The sequence below is a fragment of the Chroicocephalus ridibundus genome, chromosome 6, assembly GCF_963924245.1.
Source record: "Chroicocephalus ridibundus chromosome 6, bChrRid1.1, whole genome shotgun sequence".
In the NCBI taxonomy this organism is placed as follows: Eukaryota; Metazoa; Chordata; class Aves; order Charadriiformes; family Laridae; genus Chroicocephalus; species Chroicocephalus ridibundus.
The window spans coordinates 71901618-71922626 of NC_086289.1; the positions used below are offsets into that span (position 1 = coordinate 71901618).

General features: G+C 41.8%; 1 protein-coding gene and 1 long non-coding RNA gene across 3 annotated transcripts in view; one reads left to right on the forward strand and one right to left on the reverse strand.

Annotated features, from left to right (window-relative positions):
- Positions 1–594: 594 nt before the first annotated feature.
- NCEH1 (neutral cholesterol ester hydrolase 1) overlaps positions 595–21009 on the reverse strand; it is a 21676-nt gene continuing 1261 nt past the window's right edge. The window contains 4 exon segments of the mRNA XM_063338471.1: positions 595–5783; positions 7276–7447; positions 9845–9914; positions 11804–12032. Coding sequence (XP_063194541.1) covers positions 5166–5783; positions 7276–7447; positions 9845–9914; positions 11804–12032 — 1089 coding nt within the window. The 3' untranslated portion in view covers positions 595–5165.
- Positions 6319–11795, forward strand: LOC134517203 (uncharacterized). 2 transcript variants are annotated; one of them, XR_010071567.1, is made up of 5 exons: positions 6319–6523; positions 9310–9414; positions 10939–11112; positions 11192–11317; positions 11658–11795. It is a non-coding gene; the product is annotated as an uncharacterized LOC134517203 (long non-coding RNA). The 2 variants fall into 2 exon arrangements; XR_010071568.1 differs by having other exon boundaries at positions 11206–11317.

The window sequence follows — 21009 nt, forward strand, 5'->3', positions numbered from 1 at the left end:
AGCTTTATATTCTGCGAAAGCCACAGGACCCTGCTGGACAAAACAGCAACCCCCACGTTAGGATATTTCCAAAGTAATACTGCCATGACCATTAATAAATGAGAGAGCAGGGGAAGAAAATGGGTAACAGTTCAGAAAACAGAAAGGATGGCAAATAGGAATGAAAGCAGAACTAGGGCTTCCACTGGCTAAAACCAATTTCAAATGTATAAATAATCTATAAACATATAAAAAAAATCTGTTTATAGACCAGAATGGAGAACACGAGCTGCATTGTTTTTCTTGAAAGAGAGAGGAACAGCAGTAGAGCGGGTATTGTCCACCCTTTAACTCCAGCAAATGTGGTCACCGTTAATTAGTTGACTGAAACAAAGTAAGAGGAGGTGACCCTCGCAGGCCACGGACACACAGACAAGGTTTGGTTTCCTGCCTCGAAAACAACCCCCTTGGCTTTGGTTCAGCGTTTCTTCAGGAACTCTGAGGCCTCCCCTTTCGTTTCACTGACCTCTGCTAAGCGAAAACTCAAATTGGAAACGTACATCGGAACCTAAAATCGGTGGGCCTGGCGAAAAGAAAAAAACCATCAGTCGCAGGTATATTTCACTTTATTTATTTGTTCTTCATTTTGCTAGCACACCTCGATCACACTTGCTCATTAGATCTTACAAGATCTTTCCCCTGCACTGGGAAGGATGCAAAAAAACCCCAACGCTCATGCGTAAGATATTGAATGCATGCGCATCAAATGCGTCGTACTGGGGGGTTTTGAACATCATAAATAAGAGAACAGTAAAACCGCCTGGTTTGGGGTTTTTTTTTACGCAGCAGCATCATTACAGATCATAGCAGCTTAAAAGGTTTAACGCCGGTTAACCTACTTCTAGTAGTTTTGTTTGAAACAGTTTCTAATAACGCTTGTAAAAGATTAAAAAAATATAGAGCCCAAACACTACAAAAGAACGTTTTAAAGATAAACCATTTCTTTTTAGTTTATTTGTAGGGCTTAAAACCCACAATGCCTTTCTGCTTTGGCTAGGGATGCAATTTTGGAATTACTTAGGTGAAGGTTAGGAAATTTGACTTATTTGTGATTTTCACGCACCGTGAAACATCTTTAAATGAGTTTGGGTTTCAGAAACGCCGGAACACCCAGCCTTTAAGGGGTCCTAAACTAGAGAGACAAAAACCTCCCTTTATTCCTGTGGACATTGGCCAAAATACCGGGGACCTGCTAATGTAGTTCCCCCCAGGTCTGTGAGAGTAAGACACAAATGACTATAGGTTCTGTGAGCTTTTTTTTTTTTTAAAGCTTACATTTGAACACTTTGATGGCCATCAGGAACAAGATATTATTGCGATGGGGAGAAAAGACTAATGAAAGGAGCGGGGGGTGGGGGGGGGGAAGCGATCTTTAAAAAGTAGTTAGCCATACTGGCTGATTTAATGAAAAGACAAGTAGACGAATTTATTGACTATCTTCTTTTGGAAGACCAACTTTTTACTACGCACAGGTGAAATATTGTTACAAATACTTGATCTGATCCTGTAATACGCGAAGTGCCCTACGCTGCTCTGGGAAATACCCAAGGAACGAAGGTGCTGGGTTTGCCCGAGGAGATGTTTCAGGAGACGTGGGACGAACCCCATGAACAAATCGAGGTGGTGTAACACGTATTCATCTTAGTTTCTTGCTCTCAGGCAGCAGCTCTCTGTAACCCTGCCCGCTGGCCCCGGCTGAGTTACCGCTCCGCTGCCGGCAGCTCAACTGCAAACAACCCTGAACTTTCAACTTTTGGGCATGGGAACTGCAAAATAGGAGGAAAACTGAGTTTGGACTAACACTTCAAGGTTTACACTGAATTTTCATCAAGTGTTTTCTGCGGCTATACACTGAAAGGTGTTTTTATAGCCGGGGACCTCTTTTTATACATTACAGGATCCATCACATATCTTTGGAGCCATCACGTACTTAAACCACACAGCTGCGTGAGAAGAGCAGTCAAGGTATTTTGATAGAACTAGTTAATACTGTCGTGTCTCACCCAAGCTGCAAACAACCCTAAACTTTCAACTTTTGGGCGCGGGAACTGCAAAATAGGAGGAAAACTGAGTTTGGACTAACACTTAAAGGTTTATACTGAATTTTAATCAAGTGTCTTCTGCGGCTATATACTAAAAGGTCTTTTTATAGCTGGAACTCAGACCTCTTTTTTTTTTATGTTGTAGGATCCATCACGTATCTTTGGAGCCATCACGTACTTAAACCACACAGCTGCGTGAAAAGCGTAGTCAAGGTATTTTGATAGAACTAGTTAATACTGTCACATCTCATCCAAGCTGTGCTGCCATCTCGCATGTCGCGTCACGCTGGCGATGACTTGGTAAACACGTTCAGTCCGGTTATATACTTACTACCATTTCTTGTGCCAAGACTTTAATGTGCTTCAGTGCGTGAAGGAAATTTACAACCGACTCCATGAATATATATATATACACACACACATTTTCCAGCTTTCCATTTCATTTCAGTTAAAAAAAACAAACAGCAGCAATTATGTTATAGCTTCATAGCAGATATTTATAACTTAGCTATAAACAAACGCGGATCTAAAGCTTTGCAGACAGCTGTCAGGAAAACTTAATTATTCTAGAATTTATAGGAATATTAACCACTTCTTTTCCAGTACTACAGTTACTACTATCTTTTAATGAGGGCGGGTGGATATAAATTACATCTTTTCTGACACGGGTTTACTCTTTAAGTGGGAAAGCCAGGAAGGAGCCTGTTGTTACAACTCAGTGTAACGGTAAACTATGATTTGAAGAGTTAAAAAAAAATAGGTAAATGGAGCTGCGTCCATAGAGGGGAAAGGATTCTGCCGCAGATTAGTAATTTGTCTTTTGAATGGACGTAACTTTGGTTGCTGTCTGTTTTAAGTGTAAATTGGGTTTATGGGGGAAAGGAGGGAAGAGGGTTTAAATCCAGAAAAAGAGAGTTTGAATTCTTCTGCAGTGTTAATTGGGTATTTTGACCAAAATTTATCCTGATTCAGATTGTCACTCAGCTGCTCTAATTCCACCGAGTCTTTGTAACTATCTAAATGGAAGAATAATCGGGCCACTGTTGAAAAAGCTTTGCCTTGTGCCCTCCGTGTGAACCTATGCCCAGAAATGAGTTTCAGCGTGCGTGACTGAGCCTACATCAAGGCCTCCGTCAGTCACAGCTTTTCTTAATACATCCAACCGCATTAACAACCTGATGCTTCTAGGAAGCAATGATTCAGCAAAGCCATTCTCTTATTTAATTTAAATACCGGTGAAAGTGGACTGGTCTGTATGTATTTGAAGTGACAGAAGGCAGTTTGATCTACCAGTGCCTTTTTTTTTTTTTTTTTTTTTAACAACTTTTCAGAGTCCTGCCATAAGAAACGCTGTAATGAAATTGCCTTTGTCATGATATCCCACCAGCCACGCAGCATCACCTCGGGGTACTTTGAGAGGAGCCAGGACGGATGAGCTACCTGCCCAGGAGGACCAGCAGCCTCGCGACACCACCCGTCACGGGGCAGGATGCTCGGAGCCAGCTACGAGAGAAGGATGGAAAGTCAGAAGCTACGGGAGCTGGTTCAGTGCCTGCCAGTCACTGTCACGTCCATGTGCTTCACCAAGGCCTGCGGATTCAGCTTCCCAGCTCCCTTGTGAGGTAGGAAATTCCTGCTCCCTCTCTTGCAGAAGAAGAAAGTGAGGCATGAGGAGATGAAGTTGTTCTCCTGGGATCCCACAGGAATTCTGTGGTAAAGCTGAGGATGAATTTAATCCACTAGTTTAGTCGTGGGGCAGCCACTCTCTCCCCTTTGCCTAGAAACACGGGGCTTTTGACACAACTTTCATTTCTGCAAGCACTAAGCATCCTGGAAAACATACACTGGTGTAAGCAGTTTCACTTCCCTGTCCTGCTTATCTGGAATTTACAGACTGGCTGAAACTGTGGGGAATTGTTGCACAAGAGCAAGACCCATCTTACCTAGAGTTTTGGGTCAGTCTACAAGACAAAGTTCAGCTGCAAAGCTCGGACTGAAGTCTCCCGTATGGATTAGAGCCCACTTCTGTGCGCTTGCTTCCCTCCTTGCAGGAAGCATGAAATATAATAAACAGTACAAGCACAAATGCAAACTCAAGGAACAAAACCTACTATTAATTACAAACATTAGTGCAAACCACACAGTAGATTTTTCTTTTTTAAGTAAGCTCAGTATTTTCTGTAAGGAGGTCATGAAGCTGAGGCTTTAAAGAGATGAAATCACATTCTTTAGCCAAATAAGTAGTCAGCTCTGAAGCTCACTCACATAAACAACTTCGATTCTGCTGCTACATGAAGTATTTTATCCTATGTATTTGTACGTATGCTGTAACACTTTTTATTGAAAATAGATTTAGTCCTGTGCTTTTATAAAATATAATTAACTAAAAGGCAATAAAGACCAAATTCCAAAGCTGAATGACATGTTTGGCTCGGAGACTTGTCTAGCATCATCTTAACTGCCTAGAGGAGCTTTTTCTTGGTTGTTGTGTTGTTTGTTGTTGGTTTGTTTTTTTTTTTTTTTAATTTAAGAAGGCCATTTGTCTATGTGCCTAAAAGCCAACACCTAAATCCATGCTTGGCATTCAAATGCATGGCTCTGCTGTCAAAGGTGAGGGTGCTCACGCTTATTTGCCATCAAGTGCTCACCACTGTTGAGAACTAGCTCCCTTTTTTACATATTCAGATGTAGATGTAGGCGGTTGGCTTTACCTCACTTCATTTGAAAATTGGGGCCTTTGTGCCTAATTAAGAGTCAAAGCTTGAGAAGTTCCAGCCAGTTAAGAATGCTACAGGAATGCTGATCTCCCGGCTCCACATTTGTTTATGTTTGGCAATTGTCAAGTGAAAGAAGGTGGGGGGAAAAAAAAAATAATCTAAGTTAGAAAAAGTATTTCTCAAAATCCTTTGCTGGGCACGGCCAATGGAGCCAGCGAATGCTGCAGTTCGTGGTCTGTGACCCCCAGCAGCTGCAGCCGAACAGATGAAGTCTGAATTTGGAAAAGTGCACTTTTGCGTTGTTCGCTCTTTTGCGAGAGCAGACACCAGAGTTGCACACCCCGTGTCTTCTAGAGAGACCCTCTCTTCAGAGGTTTTCATCCAGCCATTTTATATAGCTGTTCCTGGTCTGAATGCCTGCCGAGAAATCAGTAGGCCAAATGGTGAATATCATACAGCCATGAAAGCAGTCATCGAAGTGATCGAGCGTGACTTCCACACCGGCGTTCTCCAAGCGCTTGGCGTACATCACCCCGTCATCGCGCAGGACATCGTTCTCACAGGTCAGGATGTACGTCTTTGGCTGCAGCCGCAGAGTTTCGTTTTCTGCAAGGAGCGGGACTGCTCGTACATCAAGCAGCGCCGGTATCTGCTGGATGATTTCAGCCTTGCCTGTGGTTTGTATTACAGGCTTGTAGTTCTTTTTGAAGGATGAAGGCAGTAGAGACGTCCAGTTCAGACGTCCTCTGAAAGACAGAGCTTGGCCAACATCAAGAGCAGTGTGGTTGTTAATCAGCAGCGAGTGAGCCAAGTCATAATTACCATTGAAATAATCTATCCAATAGTTGATCATGACATAACGAGGAAGAACGGGCATATTCATGTTCTGCTGATAAGAAGGTGTATTGAAGTCAAATGCCTGAAGGACTGGATAAATTAGGGCCTGCAGTTTCGGTCTGATCGTCAAATGCTCATCTTTGCTAAGCTGTGGGGAAAAATATAGGGTAGAACTGCGATTACAAAGAAAATAAACATTACAATATCAACTCAGAACTTCATACAAGCAGCCACTCATTTGACGATTTTTAGGCTGAATTTTGGTCTTACACAGATAATATTGCTGCTCTTCTGAAATATACGCAGCCTGATCTTTTTCTTCCCTTGTAAGGCTGGCCATTCAGGCAGACCCAGTATCCTGTCTCCAACAGAAATCAGTGGCAGAAGTTTATTGAAGGGTGTAAGAAGATAAAAGACTGTAAAGTGGCATTTCACTAATGCAGTTTAACAACTTGCAACCGAAGTAAAAGGAGCTATTCTTGCTTTTAACAGTTTTTCCATGGGTTTTTTCTTCCATGAATTTATCTAATTGGGGGGTTTTTGGCATAAGCAAACTGTTGGCATCCAGCTTTCGCTAGCAAAGACTCACCATGTACAGAAGCACCTCTCTGTGTTTGACTTGAACCTGCCGTCTGCATTTGCTTTGAGCCTACCAATTACAAAGATTTGGGGGCACCAAATTTTTCTGGAAGAATCAGGAAACACTTGTTTTGCTTCACCTTCTGCACAAGATACACAGCTGTCTATCGTATCTAATCTTGTCTGTCTCTTTTTCAGGCTGAAGAACCTTTATGCGTTTAACCGCTCCCTGAAACAGTCCCACATCCCTGATTTGAAAAGGCATTACGCATCAGGGAAACGAATTGGGAATGCTGCTTCCAAAACATGGTACTATCATGTTTATCAGACCTCGAGATCGAAACTTTTAGTGTAATTGTCTCCTATTAATATTTTCATCCTAATTCAATCTTGCAAGGTTGTCATGATAATTAGTTGCCTGGACATGGTATCCGCTTTCTTATCACCAATGGTTATGACAATACGAAAAAGCTAATAATAATAATATTTCACTGAACCGTGAAAAATATTATTACATGCCTCAGGCTACCTCTAAAATCTTTACGAGATTAAATTCAGATTACTTTTAAACTGCAGATATACAAAAGAAATTTCCTTAAAATTGCAAAATGCTACAGGAGGACAATTTCACAGAAGAATTAAGCTTAATTTATTGTATTTTTTGTCCTTCATTTGTATTTGAAAGAAATAAAAACATTTTCAGAGACAAGCAACTAAAAATAGGAAGCTAAACTGATAAATTATGCACGTACCTAGTTATCTACTTAGAAAAATAAAGAATTCACCAGCAAAAGGGGTAAAAAAAGTCATTTAGCTACTTGCTCTTAAAATCTGGCCCATAACAACTCGTAACGGCAGTAAAACATTGCAAGCAATGCGATTCATATTGTGATCGACTCATTTTTCTTCTGTAAAGTCACTAGATGCTGGCTTTCTACCATTCCGTCTTTAGGGTTGGCACATCACCTTGTGATGATGCAGCACAAAGAATCCGCCAGCCTACATGCATCGCTAAATCAGGGACTGTGGTAGTGTCATACATAACAGACGCGGGATGTTACCTGCTGACACACAGCAGCTGCCAAATTTCCTCCTGCACTATCGCCAGAAATTGCAATTCGACTTGGGTCAACTGAATACTGCGCTAAGACATCAGGCTGCAAAAAATGCTTAGTAGCACGAAGAGCGTCATGGAATTGCTCGGGGAAGCACACCTCTGGTACCAGCCTGTATCTACAAAAGAAAAAGAGATGAGAGACAATTATTACCGTCAATGTACCTCTCTTGCAGGATTAATAGGTGATATCAGGTATTCCTTAATGGCAAATACCTATTTCATTAGGATAAATATTAAGGGAAAAACATGAGGAGTGTGATAATTATGTAAGACTTAATCTTATAATTAATGCTCTAATTCTGAAAGATTAATATGAACCTACTAGATATGAATAATACCAAGATTGTACAAAATTGTGCAGCACTTCCCTAGGATTTCCCAATAGGGGATTTCATCATGCATTATAAAAACGAATAAATATTTAAAACACCCTTCGCAAGGGAGTCATTACAGTCAGGCTGTGTTTGAGCCAAATCCCCACCTTAACTAGTACGAGGGAGAATGTGTCACACACACCCAACAGATTCCGCTGAGCCAAACACCTAAGCAGTTCTGTTTCCCGAGTTTTCACGTATGCTCAGGAGGGAATGAGCCTTGCTCTGCCTCTGTGCCATGAAACGAACAGTAGCCGAGAACTGGAGTAATACCAATTTGTTCCAATGCAACAGATTCAATAATTGCTCTCCATTATCGAGGAGAGGAAAAGGAATAAACCCATTGCGCAGGTGGAGAGACCGAGGCACAGAGAGAGAAAACAGTCTGCCCAGGGAGAGCCAGCAGCTAAATCCCATTCATGAGATTTTCTCAGTTTCAAAGTTAACAGTGCAGGAGAAGTCTGTTCATATTTACTGAATAATATGTGATGTAAGAGTTGTTAGTAGGCCTTATGGTACAAAGTATGTCTTCTGTTTGTAGCTTTGCAAACAACAGATTTTACATATTCTCAGCAGAGCTGAGCAAAACAAAATCCAGTTTTCTGATTCAAAATATTTTCTTTAGAAGCTAAGCTAAAAAAAAAGTTTCAGATGCAGAATAAATTTTAAACTTAGGTTACGCAAAAAAGGGTTTCAAACTCCAAATCTGACCTGCTTTCAGAAAGCAATCTATATATTGCATCAGCTACAAAGGAATATGAGAGAATCCTTTGGGAACTCCTTACAAAACTGGATAACAGACCATGCATATATCATGAAAGGGAGACGTGCAATTAAACCAATGAGAAATCTAATTAGACTTCACTAATTGAGTACAAACGCCTTGACTGAAATATATAATGGCTAAGGAGAAGAGGTAAACAACAACTCAGAGGAACAGGCAGAATTATGCCACCATAAATCAGAAAAGGCATCTTTTCAATAGCATGATTGCTGCTTGTCTGCAATAATGCAAGCTGCTCTTTTACCTTTCATTGTTTCTACTAATAAACAACAAAGAAGTAAAAAAAGCGATCCTTTAAAGTATGCTATAAGTATGGAATGAGTAAAATCAACTCCATATAATTAAGTTGCAATTAGATCACAGAGCTTGGTATGTAATCAACTGCATGTGGGAAACTTGAGTCGTCGTATTAAGTGATTGGGTTTGCAGCAGAAAATATTGAAGTTGACAATAAGGATGGGAAAAGCACCAATCAAGCTGGAGTCATCTAGGTAATGTAGTTAGCTAGTTGAGAGGTTTGTTTACCTTGGGATTGTTCAGCGAGTTAGAAAAAGCAGCCCTGCTTCTCTGCTGTTGGGCACCCTGGCAGTCCTCTGCTCTCGAGTGGAGTGCAAGGCTTAAATGAGATGACTGGAACAGTGGGAGATCGAGAGAGCAGCAGGAAACTGCCAGACTCCACAGTGGATTCTGGTTAATGAGCAGGGGTAAAATGATTTGACAATTTCTATGTTGCAGACCCTTGCTCAATATGACTTAGAAACCGTGCTTTATAGACAGACTTCAGGGGGGACTAATATATATATTAATATTTTATATATAGATATATAAAAACATAGCTCGCAGCACTGTGAGTGGCCACTGAGGATGGAAAACGTCCCTCTTGCTACATGAGGAGGCAGAGGTGTGTGGCTCAGCCTTCCTTCAGGTATGTATCACGTCCAAATGTGTTTGCGTTTTTTTGTTTGACGGTTTTTAAAGTTCACAAGTATTTACAGAATCATAACTCGGCACTTGAGTGATCTCAGGCTTTAGCTGCACTCCGTACATGTGGATGCAGTTGCAAGATGCACTAAAATTTGCATTTTAGTATTTGTCCAACTGAATTAAGGGCTACTCCCTTTTCCCACATTTCCGTCTTCTACAACAACCTCTAAAATAAGTAGAAACCCATGTGAATGTTTGATACCATTCCAATTTGTTGTAATTTTAAAAGGGTAAAAATATTAGACCGGTAAAGAGAATTACTGTCCAAGTTAAAGCCTTATACACAAGCCAGTATCAAGGGAAAAGCTAAAAGAACGAAGTTACGTAGTTTTAATATCTTAAAATTACTTGATCGGTTTTAGATTACTCACTCAACTGAGACAACGACAGCGTTGAGAGATTCAGCCATGATTCTGCAGAGATTGTTATAAAGGCTTGTTCCTGGAACGAAAGGACATAGCGTTAGGGACATGAATCCATTTATGTCAATAGTCTCAAAGCTGTACAAAAGCCTTCTCAGAAAAATATAAAGACATCATACAAATATAAACAAAGTAAATGAGATCAGTTTGCAATAGATAAAGTGCCAAATACACATTGTATATAACATAATTTATGCCTTGAGGCCCTGCGGCTTAATGCTTTCTTTCTCATCTGTTTCTTGATGACTTGGGCCATGTAATTTCACCCACCCATCACAATTCTCTTGGTTGGGCAAAATTTAAGGTACCCAGTGGCTTGGGGGCATCAGGAGCCAGAGCCAGTTATCGCTGTATGAGTCACTGCTGCTGCTTCATTTTATTATAGCGTGCATTGCTTTGACTCAAATAAGTTGCCCTATTAACGTCAACCAAACTACTCATTTAAGGGAGGATTAATCACAGCTATCCTATTTATCAGTGGACTGATTTTCTTTAATTTTATTCCTTTCCAGTTACTTAATTGTTGGTTCCCGGTATTATAAAATAATACTACGACACTAAACATTTTCTAAAGTATCTAGTCTTAGAATTTAATATTTAGCTGCAATATTTGTGCCATTAACTTCTGCACCTTGGACTCGAGGACAGCATCTGACATAGCTGTGTTAGAGTCATCCAAACAAAGGACGGTAATTTAATATACGCGTTTTGTACAACAAGAGTCATATATGCAAACTGTTACAGAACAAATGAGGTGGGCAGGACCCTAACAACCATCCCTTAGGCAGGCCTAAGAAAACCCATCTCAAAGCACAATTCCTCTGTAGGAAGGGGAGCAAAATTTTTCACTGCTGGAAGACAATAGGACAAAGAGACTGTGCCTTCCATAGGGATGTGGAGGCCAGATTTTAAAATTATTTAGTTATGTAAATCTCACTTAAATCATGGTCTAAGTGACTCATACACGCACAGTCCGAAAGCAATCAATACAGTCTTGGTTTTGGAGCATTTCAGAAAACTCCATGAATGTTCTTTTTCTATAGATGAAGCCACAGAATGCATCGGGGCTGTATGGATTTCACGATGTCATGGGAGCAATGGGAAAGAAAAGGGGGAAAGACTCCTACGGGATTTGGATATCGGAGCAGCCATGGGAACCGTGAGCCTTTTCTCCTCCCAAGGCTTTTTTCCTCCTGGATGATGTGGCAGGATCAGCGGTTAGCTAATTGCTGTCTATAGCTATACCTTACTTTCTCTGATCATGTTTGTGGCTTCTAAGTTAATCTGAGTAAATAGCATTAATTTTTCAGGTAACTTCTGCTAGTGGTGGCAGTGGTCCCCTAAGGGAGGTGGCCACACCGTGAGATGGGAACCCACCTCATCACACTGACCGTTGGCTGCGATCAGCTGCGTGTATTCCACGTAAGTGTTATTTAAGAGCCAAACATTAGCTTATTGTTACATGCAGTGTTGTTCAGCCCACTTATCTACTAATTATTGTGTGAAAATGAGGCAAAACCCTCACACATAGTCAATGGATCCTGATCACCAAGGATCGACTTTTGCACGTGACCCCAGAAAATGGGGGACCGGCCCAAACAGCCCATCCAGGCATCCCAGGAATTTAAATAAGCAGCTATTTTGTCCTCTCAGGATGTAACAAAATTAACCTTTTGGTCCTTTTACAGCTCATGTGCAGATAAGATATGCATTTTTGCTGTGTGTTCACAACATTATTTTTTCCCCCCCTCCCTCCTTAAAGCTGATCTACCAGAGTGGAGACGATTACTACAGAATTCAGGTCCGTCTTAGCAAAATTGTCATCTCTGGCAGGAAAAACAGCTTTTGGCTTCTCCTGCTTGGAGAAAACCGGAGCAGAATCCTATTTAATTACTGGCAGACACATACTTGCACTTGCCAAGGCCCAGCCCCCTCCGTGGATGTAAACAACGCTGCGCTTGAGCTCTTCATCTCCCTTCGCAGGAGGTTCAAACACTCTGACTTCCACACCGTCAAAAACAGCATCCGTGATGTTAATGTCTTCGGAGGAGACAGACTTCAGCTTGTCAAAGGTACAAATCAAATAATTCAGAACTATCAAGTGATGGCTGAGTCTCAGATAGTGAATCAGGTGACACTGGGGGGGGGGGGAAGGAAGGAAAAAAAAGAAGAAAAAAAAGGAGATTTCTGTTACTTCAGAGCATATCATACGGTACTGCATTGATGTTTAATGCCACTGTCTTCAAAGGGCAGGTCTTATATGAAAACAAACACGGATTCTTAGAATATTCACTGGAAAATGAATGATTATCAAAGACCTCTAATGCTTTTAAAGCTGTATTAAAACAAAACCCTGTCAACAAAAGATTCTCTGTTGTCAAAATAAATCAAACCACGAGCACTACGTGGATCAAGACAACTGTGAATGAGCACTCAGATCCTTGCCTTTGAAAGGCACCTGCGAAAGGAGATGAACCTCACCAGCATGTTCCACTAAGGCACCTGTGAAGCTCCTCAGACCAGTGCCAGGAGAGGGCAATACCACACAGGCAAAGCTTCTGTGGCAGTATCAAAAATGCACAGTATTTTTCTTGTTCCACCTCAAAGCATTAAGTCTTTCCACTTTCAAATTAAGAAAGTTTGCAAGAATTGCAAAGAAATTTGGAAACAGGAATGGTCTTAAAGGAATACAGTGCTTGTTTATTGGCTTGTCCTGTATTTACCTGCTGAACTGGGAAGGGTGTGAAATGCCTTCCAAGAACCATGGCAGATTAGTGATTTTTCCACACCCCCCCCAATGCCTGAGACTAAAGTGCATTACTTTTTTTGCAGGGGTGTGTAAAACACTACAAAAATGCATAATGATCTGATCTTTCTGTGCCCTTATGGTAGAAGGAAAGCAATTTTATCCCCTTTGGCTATCCAGGTTTGTTGTTTGTTTTTTTTTTTTTTTCATGTTTATTTTTTAAATCTTGCCCTGCATAGATTAAAAACCTCTCAGCAAACAGTACTGGGATCCAAGGCGCTTCTCCAGCCTAAACGGTCATGACCTGCTGCCCACGCGTGCCCTGCACACTATTTGTAGTGCATACTTGTTCCCATTCCCCAGCTGGTGCCAAAGGGGTGGCAAAGGGTGAGCCAAAGGACTGCAGGGACTACAGTGCCCAGATTGGCTGTTAAAAAGTAGTGGGGGGTCTTTTGCAAAATTAATTATCCTAGTGAGGAAGGCTAGAAATTGGATAATCAGCTAAGCCTTTTGTACAACTTCCTCAACCAAGGCAATGAAGTTGGGAGGTAAAATTAATACAGAAGCCTAACGTATATCTTTAGGACCAGTACCATAAGGAAAACTGTCAGCTGCGACCTTTTATTTTACATACAGGTAACCGATACTTGGAAGAAAAAGTGTACTCTTAGGAGCCAAGCAGCTTGCCTATGCACAACTGTTTGACTGTTTTAATTCCACTAGTACCAGCGGTACAGCGCAAACCCACTGGTATGAACTGAAGATGCTGACACTTGAGCGGGCGGGGTGACTCGGGTACCGGTCTGACCGCATTCACCTTGTGAAGAACGGAGAGTTGCCATAGTTTAACCTGTCCAAGAACTAAGTGGAAGCCAAGTCTGCTTCCTCGTGACAGACATGATTTTGCAAATAAGAGTTTGACAGTCTCTGGTTTCTATTTTCTGTTCGCAAGGACAGCTATTTCATTTTCTTGACTTGGGTTTCTTTACTATACTTCTGCAGTACTGTTTTCACAGCCACTTCCAGCGCCAAGTTTCAACTTCCCTGCTCACGGTGAAGGAAGGACTAACGAAGGCAAACACACACCTCCGGAGGAAAAGCAAATTTTGAAGCATTCAGCAGCATCCATACCAAAGAATATCTGTCTCCTTCATTAAATCTACAGCCCCAGCTCCTTACATGTCACTTTTTAATCTGTCATCATTAGTTTAAATGTAGGAAAAACACAATATTGGATTTCAGTCAGGTGCTGTATAGAAAAGGCCCTGCACAGCCCCACTTCCACTGCAGATTGCTGTTGAAAAAGAGAAGCTTTGATAATTTTCCCCAAAAGGTCTATGCCAAATACAATAGGCTGCTGTGCGAGCGGGGAGAGGAATCCACTTCCAAAACAAGAATTTACAAAACCTGTTTTCTTTTCTTGCTTTAGCTTGTGGTAATGTCACCCTGCTGAGATAGTTTGGTGGGAATCCAAATTTTAAAGTGGTTGCTGCTTTTTGGATGGAATATCATTTCTTTATACTGCAAGAGTTTTCTCTGGGAGAAGACACACAAAATATCCACCCGGCGGGAAGACATGCTGAATTCACAAGGCTGTCTGTATCTCTGAATTTCAGATCATGCTTTTCTCCCACCGTTACATAAAAGTTCCCCCCAGGAAAACCCAGTTCGAGTCTGAAATCTGAAGAGCAATACATCTATTAATAATTTGGCAGACAATTTGTTGGGCTGCCACTGATGTAACCAGCGAAAGATCTGATCCTCTGTGCGCCCCATGGAGGCTGCCAAGGAAGGTAACCGCTGGGAATCAGTTTTAAAAATACTGCCAGGGAAAACAATGTTTTTGTAGATTTTTTTAGCCTGACGGTGCTGCAATAGACGTCCCATTTTAGTTTTCTCCCAATTTACTTCACATTCTTTGGAGACGAGATTACCACATGTTCCCTGGAATCAGAAATGTTTTATTTTCAAGGCTGGTTAGTGTTGTTTACCGAGAAGTGTTTTGCCCTGTTCTTTAAACCAGGGCAGCGTGGCCATGTGCAGGTTATCACACCCTTGCATGCCTTTTTTTTTCCCCCCTAAATAGAACACTCTTTCCAAGAACCCAAAAACCCGGAAGAGATGCTTTGTACACCAGGGCACAAAAGCAAGACTCCTAATTTTTTTGTTAGGCATAGGCAGGTTTTTCGCCAAACACTTATCAGACAGATTCTTTGAAAGTCTCTCTGTCTAATCAGCCGATTTGGTTGTCCTTCATAAGGCACAGGATTGCGCATTTCACTGGCAAAGAGCTAGTCTTGTCCAGAGTTCTTATAAATAAAATCCTTATATTATTTGTTTCCTCTATAAATAAATATTTAAAATAGATACATAATACCTTATCACTCTTTCATATAGCTACTGGCAGAAGAAGATGTGTTTAATGGTTAGCTAACTCTCTTCTAGGACTATGTTGCAACCCATCCAGTTGACTGATGCTTCCCTGGCGTCTTTTTTGCGTTGGCACTAATGAACGCGAAGCCTCAGAGCATGACCTTGCTGCACCAGCTCAATAAGAACCCAGCAGAAACAGAGAAACAACATTAAACTTCAGCCAGGTCACCATCTTACCAATAACCCAAGGAAGGAAAGAAAGGGTGGGGGAAAGGATGGGACTAGCCCTTTTGGCCCCAGTCAACAGCTGGATTGGCTTAAATCCATTAAAAACCCCTGTATCCAGGTATCTCATGTGAGCAATAATTGGTTTGATCTTTGTTGGTATTCGTGATTTTACCACCCTTCGACAACATGCAGGACTGTTGCAGGCAAACACATAATAGCACTTAAATATATGGGAATTACGTGTGTGTGTATACGCATGTGGAAGAGAAGAGAGAAACAGGGATATTCTCTTGATGAAGAGGGAGAGAAGGCAGTGCTGTAATAATAAAAGCTAGCGAAAAGGCAGAGAAAGCAAAAGGACAAGGGGGAAATTAAGAGACTACACAAGAAAGTAAAGACAAACTTGCAGAAAAGAGGAGATGGTACAAAGATGAAAGCCCTGTGGGCAATTAGCCCAGAATTGCTGTGCCAGCCACAGGCACGGCACATCGCTCAGCCTGGGTCACAGCTGCAGGTTTTCCCATGTAGCGAGTGGTTTTATGCATCCCTCTGAATAAACACGCGCGTTTTCTGAACAGGTAACTCCGGGTAAACATGGCTGGTGAGCTTCACGGCACCACGGGCTGGACCGAGTAATGGGCTGAGCCGCACGGAGAGCGCAGGGGCTGGGAAGCGAGGCAGAGCTGGACGAGCAGGAGGACCCCAGGAGAGGAGGGCTACACAGGCTGGTGAGGCAAACCTGAGTATTTTGCTAGCGTTTGAGACAATTCCGCAAATAACCGCTGTGGACATATCACAGTACCCGTACTGCCAATCTATCACTCCTTTCTGATCGAAGCTTTTCATTTTGGGGCCATCTTTTACCAGGACATCCCCGTAACAGGGGTTTTCGGGTAGGGACAACCCAGGGACACCCTAGAGACTAAACTGTTACCACCTTCCTTCTGGTAAATTCTTTGGTGAGGGGTACCAGGTATTGGAAGATTTAATTGATGTAGGAGAAAGTTTTCAATGAATGAAGAAAGGAGTCAGGGTTGTGATAAAAAGCAGACAGAAGGAACAAAGAACTGCTCTAGAGAGGCACCCTTACTTCACCTTTAATCACCAATATCTATCCCTAGACTATTAGGATTCTTCTGTTGGCTCCTCAGCTGGTAAATTCATGAAGAATCCCAAATACTCACTGCTCCTATGCTTACCTCCTCCCTCATGGACTTGGACTCCTTATTAGTCATCTGTTCTGCATTACAGAAAAAAAATCCAAAAAAGTTTTTCTGTTGCTAACTTCTATTAGCCTCTGACAGTACTCAGCACGTTGGAATTCTTTGTCCTCATATGACTTCCATAGCTGACACCATCCGGCTTCACATCTCTGACCTTTAGCCACGAAATTATTGCGACAGGTCGCACTCAGCCAGCGCACAAAGGCAGCATGCCTCTAAAGCTCAGCCCAACGCATCAGCTGCTTCCTCAACCAGCTTCGCAGCTGGTCAGACCCAAGGTCCTGCGCTGACCTTTCAGGCTTCGGCGGGATCAGGAATTAAGCAAACAGCTAAAGCTCTTTTTTCATACACCACTGCTTGGGACTAAGCCAAATCTCACTCATGACTCAAATGAGTAATGATGCTGGAACAGGGTGACTGAACTAAGACTAAACTTCCTACCTTAAAAGATGCGGGTACTATCCTCAATTCTGGCATTACTTTGCGAAACACAGTTCTATAACATTAGAGTCCAAGATGCCAACTACTATATCTCCAGTCAATAATAGAGATTAGTCAAAAATAAACAGGATAATTTCCCCTTTTAGCATGTGCAGAACATACTGTTTTGTGTGCATTTCAGGCGGTTTATCCTGTCTAAAGGTGACTATCTATATTCTCTTATTTTACAGAACCATTTCTTAATGTAGATGTGTTATTGCCCAGTAAAGAATATGCATTTTTAATGCCGTTACATAAAGACAGTCCTCAAAGACAAGTGGTCTTAGCTTTATGAATTTCTTTTAGAACCGAAAAGAAACCAAGAAGATTGTTTTACAGTTTATCAATTAGAAGCAGAAACTAGACTACGTTTTAATGTAAGGTCTTGTGCATATACCTATTCACCCATGGTGATCTGCTTTTGTACTAGATAGAGACAGAAGTTATCTGTTACTGCAAATAGGACTTCCAGTGGGGCTCAGTCTCTGCTCGGGTGCCACTGCTGCGAGACCTACCTGCCACAACTGACAACTTGGATTACTGTAAACCAATTCCAAGACCGTGTTCTTGCATGCAAAAACATCAACAACTTACTTGGCTGGCTACAACTATGATTTGCATCTGTCCAGAAGTCACGTACTCTGAAATATGTGGGTAGAGAGATATTAAAATGTTAGAATAAGTTACTGTTTTCTCTAATCCTGAATGTTGACGTCCCACGCCCTAGATTTTATTCCGAAAGCAAGAGAGCAGCAGAGAAGCGTGAAGGAATCGCTTGGCTGGTGAGGACAAACATGAGGATAGTTTTCTCCCCTGTACAGCTGCCTACCTTCTTCCATATACGTCTGCCTGATGGCCTCTATGCCAACTCGTTTGTCCTTCCAAACCTCTGCTAACAGCTGTCCCAGTTCCAAAAAATCCCTTCTTCCTTGCCATGCACCAGAATAGCAAGTACCTTGACAGGGGTGTTCAGAAATAACTTGTTTCAAAGGGCTTATTAAATAAACATATGCTGCTCTCTTTACTCCGATCAGGGAGAATGGTTAGAGGAAGAAGTGAAAAACCCCTGTATCAATCCTACTGTTAGCAGCAGAATTAAGAAATGTTGTGTTAGACACTTCTTGACAGACACCAAGTAAAACAATGACACTGGTTTAATCTATGGCTCAATCCCATAATTAATTTCATGTGGTTGTCCAAATTTCAGTGAAGCCGAGTTCTGACGTGCCTATGTACATATGTGTCTACATAATTTTTCCTTTCTGCCCTAAAATTGTGTCACATCACATTTTTCTGTAAAAATGTTACCATGTCCCATTTTCGGACAGGTTGAGAGGGGTAAATTACTCTCATTCTCAGGTAAGCACCTTCACGTCAATTCGTTAATATTAAGTCTGAATTTCTCTGTTTTCATTCTGGGGCAGCACAAGACATTAAAGAGGGCGGAGGAACACAGCTCAGAAAACCCAGCTCAGTTTCCAGCTCCACCACTGGAATTTTTGTGACCTCAGATAAGGAACTCTATCTCTTCCTATCTCCATTCCCCCTAATTTAAGATTAGGATAAGAGTATTGGTCGCCTAGGTTTTGAAACCTACTTACATAAACTGCCCTATAAGCATTATGTATTTTTTTAATTGTGTGATTGTTGAAGCATCTCATGCTGAGCCAGGGCACCGAGTCAGTCCCACGCTTACAAAAAAAAAAATAATTGTAGCTGACTGGGACAAAACTCTATGTGGAAATGCAAAACCTTACCATTAGTACACTGAAAGCCAGTGACAGTTTTATTATGTTTTATTGGTAGTGGTTATTAATGCACTGAGAAACACATTATCCCTAACAAGAATTTGTCATGCTTAATCATTAGAGTCGTCACAAATATATTTCAAAATAAGCAAAAGACAAGTAGTTGTATTTGAAGCATATGCAGTTTGTTTCACGCTCTTGGAAAACAGGATTACGGTACATTTCAGAGATTTTAAAATCAGAAATGTACTTCTGTTTGCTACCAAACCTACAAAGGAAAGTAATAAATAGCAAGCTGAAAATACATTCAGAAGTGGGTGAAAGTTCAATGGTCACATTTAGAGAAATGTTAAACCATTTGGTCTTGCAATAGCCAGTAGAGGAAGAAAGGAGAAGCTGAGCTCTACAAAAGGACCTATACGCACAGAAGCTGTCTAACAAAGTAAATACTCAAACTTAACTTTCACCATCCTAGCTTCAGTTGACAGAGTTCCTTCTTAATGGCAGTCATTTATTCCTGACTTTGTGCTGCGTCTCAGTGTTGGAAAGACGTCTGAACGCTTGGAAAGTGCCTCCCTTTTCTCTTGGAAAAGGAGTGCCCCAAGGCTTACCTGTACTGTGATTCTGGGCACCTCCAGTGCCTCACTTCTGTATGTGCAAGACTCACTTGTTCCTTCCTTTGGTTTGTAAGCTACCTTACAGGAGCTGTTACTTATTTAGTAATTTTTTTCTCACTCTGTAAGTTTGTATTTCTAAGGCCAGAGATGTAGATGGCTAAGAAATTACCACTTCCCCCTAATAAAGACTTCCCCACCCCAGAGAGTGGCACAGATGTGGGCACCCCAGCCCTGCCTACCGCTGTGCTGCACCCGAGCTGCCACCGGGCAGGCTCTGTCCTGACAGCTCCTTGGGGATTACAGCTCTAGAATATCCCAAGAGACACCCTTCAGCCTCCGAGCCAGGGGCACCAGCATTCAGCTGACTGTGCCCAACATGCTGCATAAACAAACGGAATGCCTACATAAGCCAATAGCGATATACATATATATAGTCACAGTCGTATGATTGTCTAAAGATAGGTCTCCTTCAGCTGGAGGTTGTGGCCTTGATTCAGGTGTTGCCAGCTGAACCGTTGGGATGTGTTTTGCAGGCAGCATGCTGGGGGGGGACATGGTGGCATCAATGAATTTGGTCAAGCTGAGCGCTTGCTGATCAGTTACTTGAGTTAACACAGAGCATCCGAGTGTCAAGCTATAGATTTTACTGAAGAATGAAGCTATTGTAAGCCACATCTGCATAATTTTCATAGCAGACGTATAGGAGGGTATGCAAGCAACCTATACAAGCAACCAGGCTTTATGCTTTCATCCTGGAGATATGCTTTGATTCAGCAATACATTTGGACTACGAGAAGATGCTTACATGAGTGGTCTCTCTACTCCTAGACTCCTTCTCCAACGGTGGCAACCAGAGAAGCTATTCAGGCAGAAAATACAAGTCTGGACACTGTGTATAGTCCGCTCTCCACACGCTTCCCAGCATCTGCAATTATCATATTAGGAACACAGAAGGTACATTCCCATCTAGTCCTTTTGGTATCCATTTATGACCCCTCTGTCCATTAATTCATTTAATCCCTTTTTGAATATACTGGTGCTCTCATCCACTCAAGCCGCAACTTTTTGTACATTTCAGAACCAACTTAGTAAGCTGCAACGCTGAAAGGAAACTTAAAAGAAAATTAATACTTTCACATCCATAGCACCTTACATCAGTCCTGACCATGACTGATCAGTCCTTGTAAAAGATCAGCCTATCCTAGAAGAAAATAAAGTTCACAGCTGAAGCCACTATGAGAAAGTTTGAGATCTCTGATCTGTTTCATGTCAGCATAAAAACACTGGCAGAAAATGAGGGAGGCATCAATGAAGTGACAGAACTGTCATGTGTCTTGCAACAAAATCAAACATTCAGATTTTTGTTTAGCAATGCGATTCCAATCAGTGTAATATCTGAAACAGCTTCCTCTGAATCATAGCTAATAAAACTTTTTTTTTTTTTTTTTTTGACCAAAAGCCTGCAAGTTTAGCCTGGAGAAAAGAAGACTGAGAGGGGATCTCATCAACGCTTATCAATATCTACAGGGAGAGTGTCAAGAGCACGGGGACAGACTCTTCTCAGTGGCGCCCGCTGACAGGACAAGGGGCAACGGGCACAAACTGGAACACGGGAAATTCCATCTCAACATGAGGAAAAGCTTCTTTACTTCGAGGGTGGCGGCGCTGGCACAGGCTGCCCACAGAGCTTGCGGGCTCT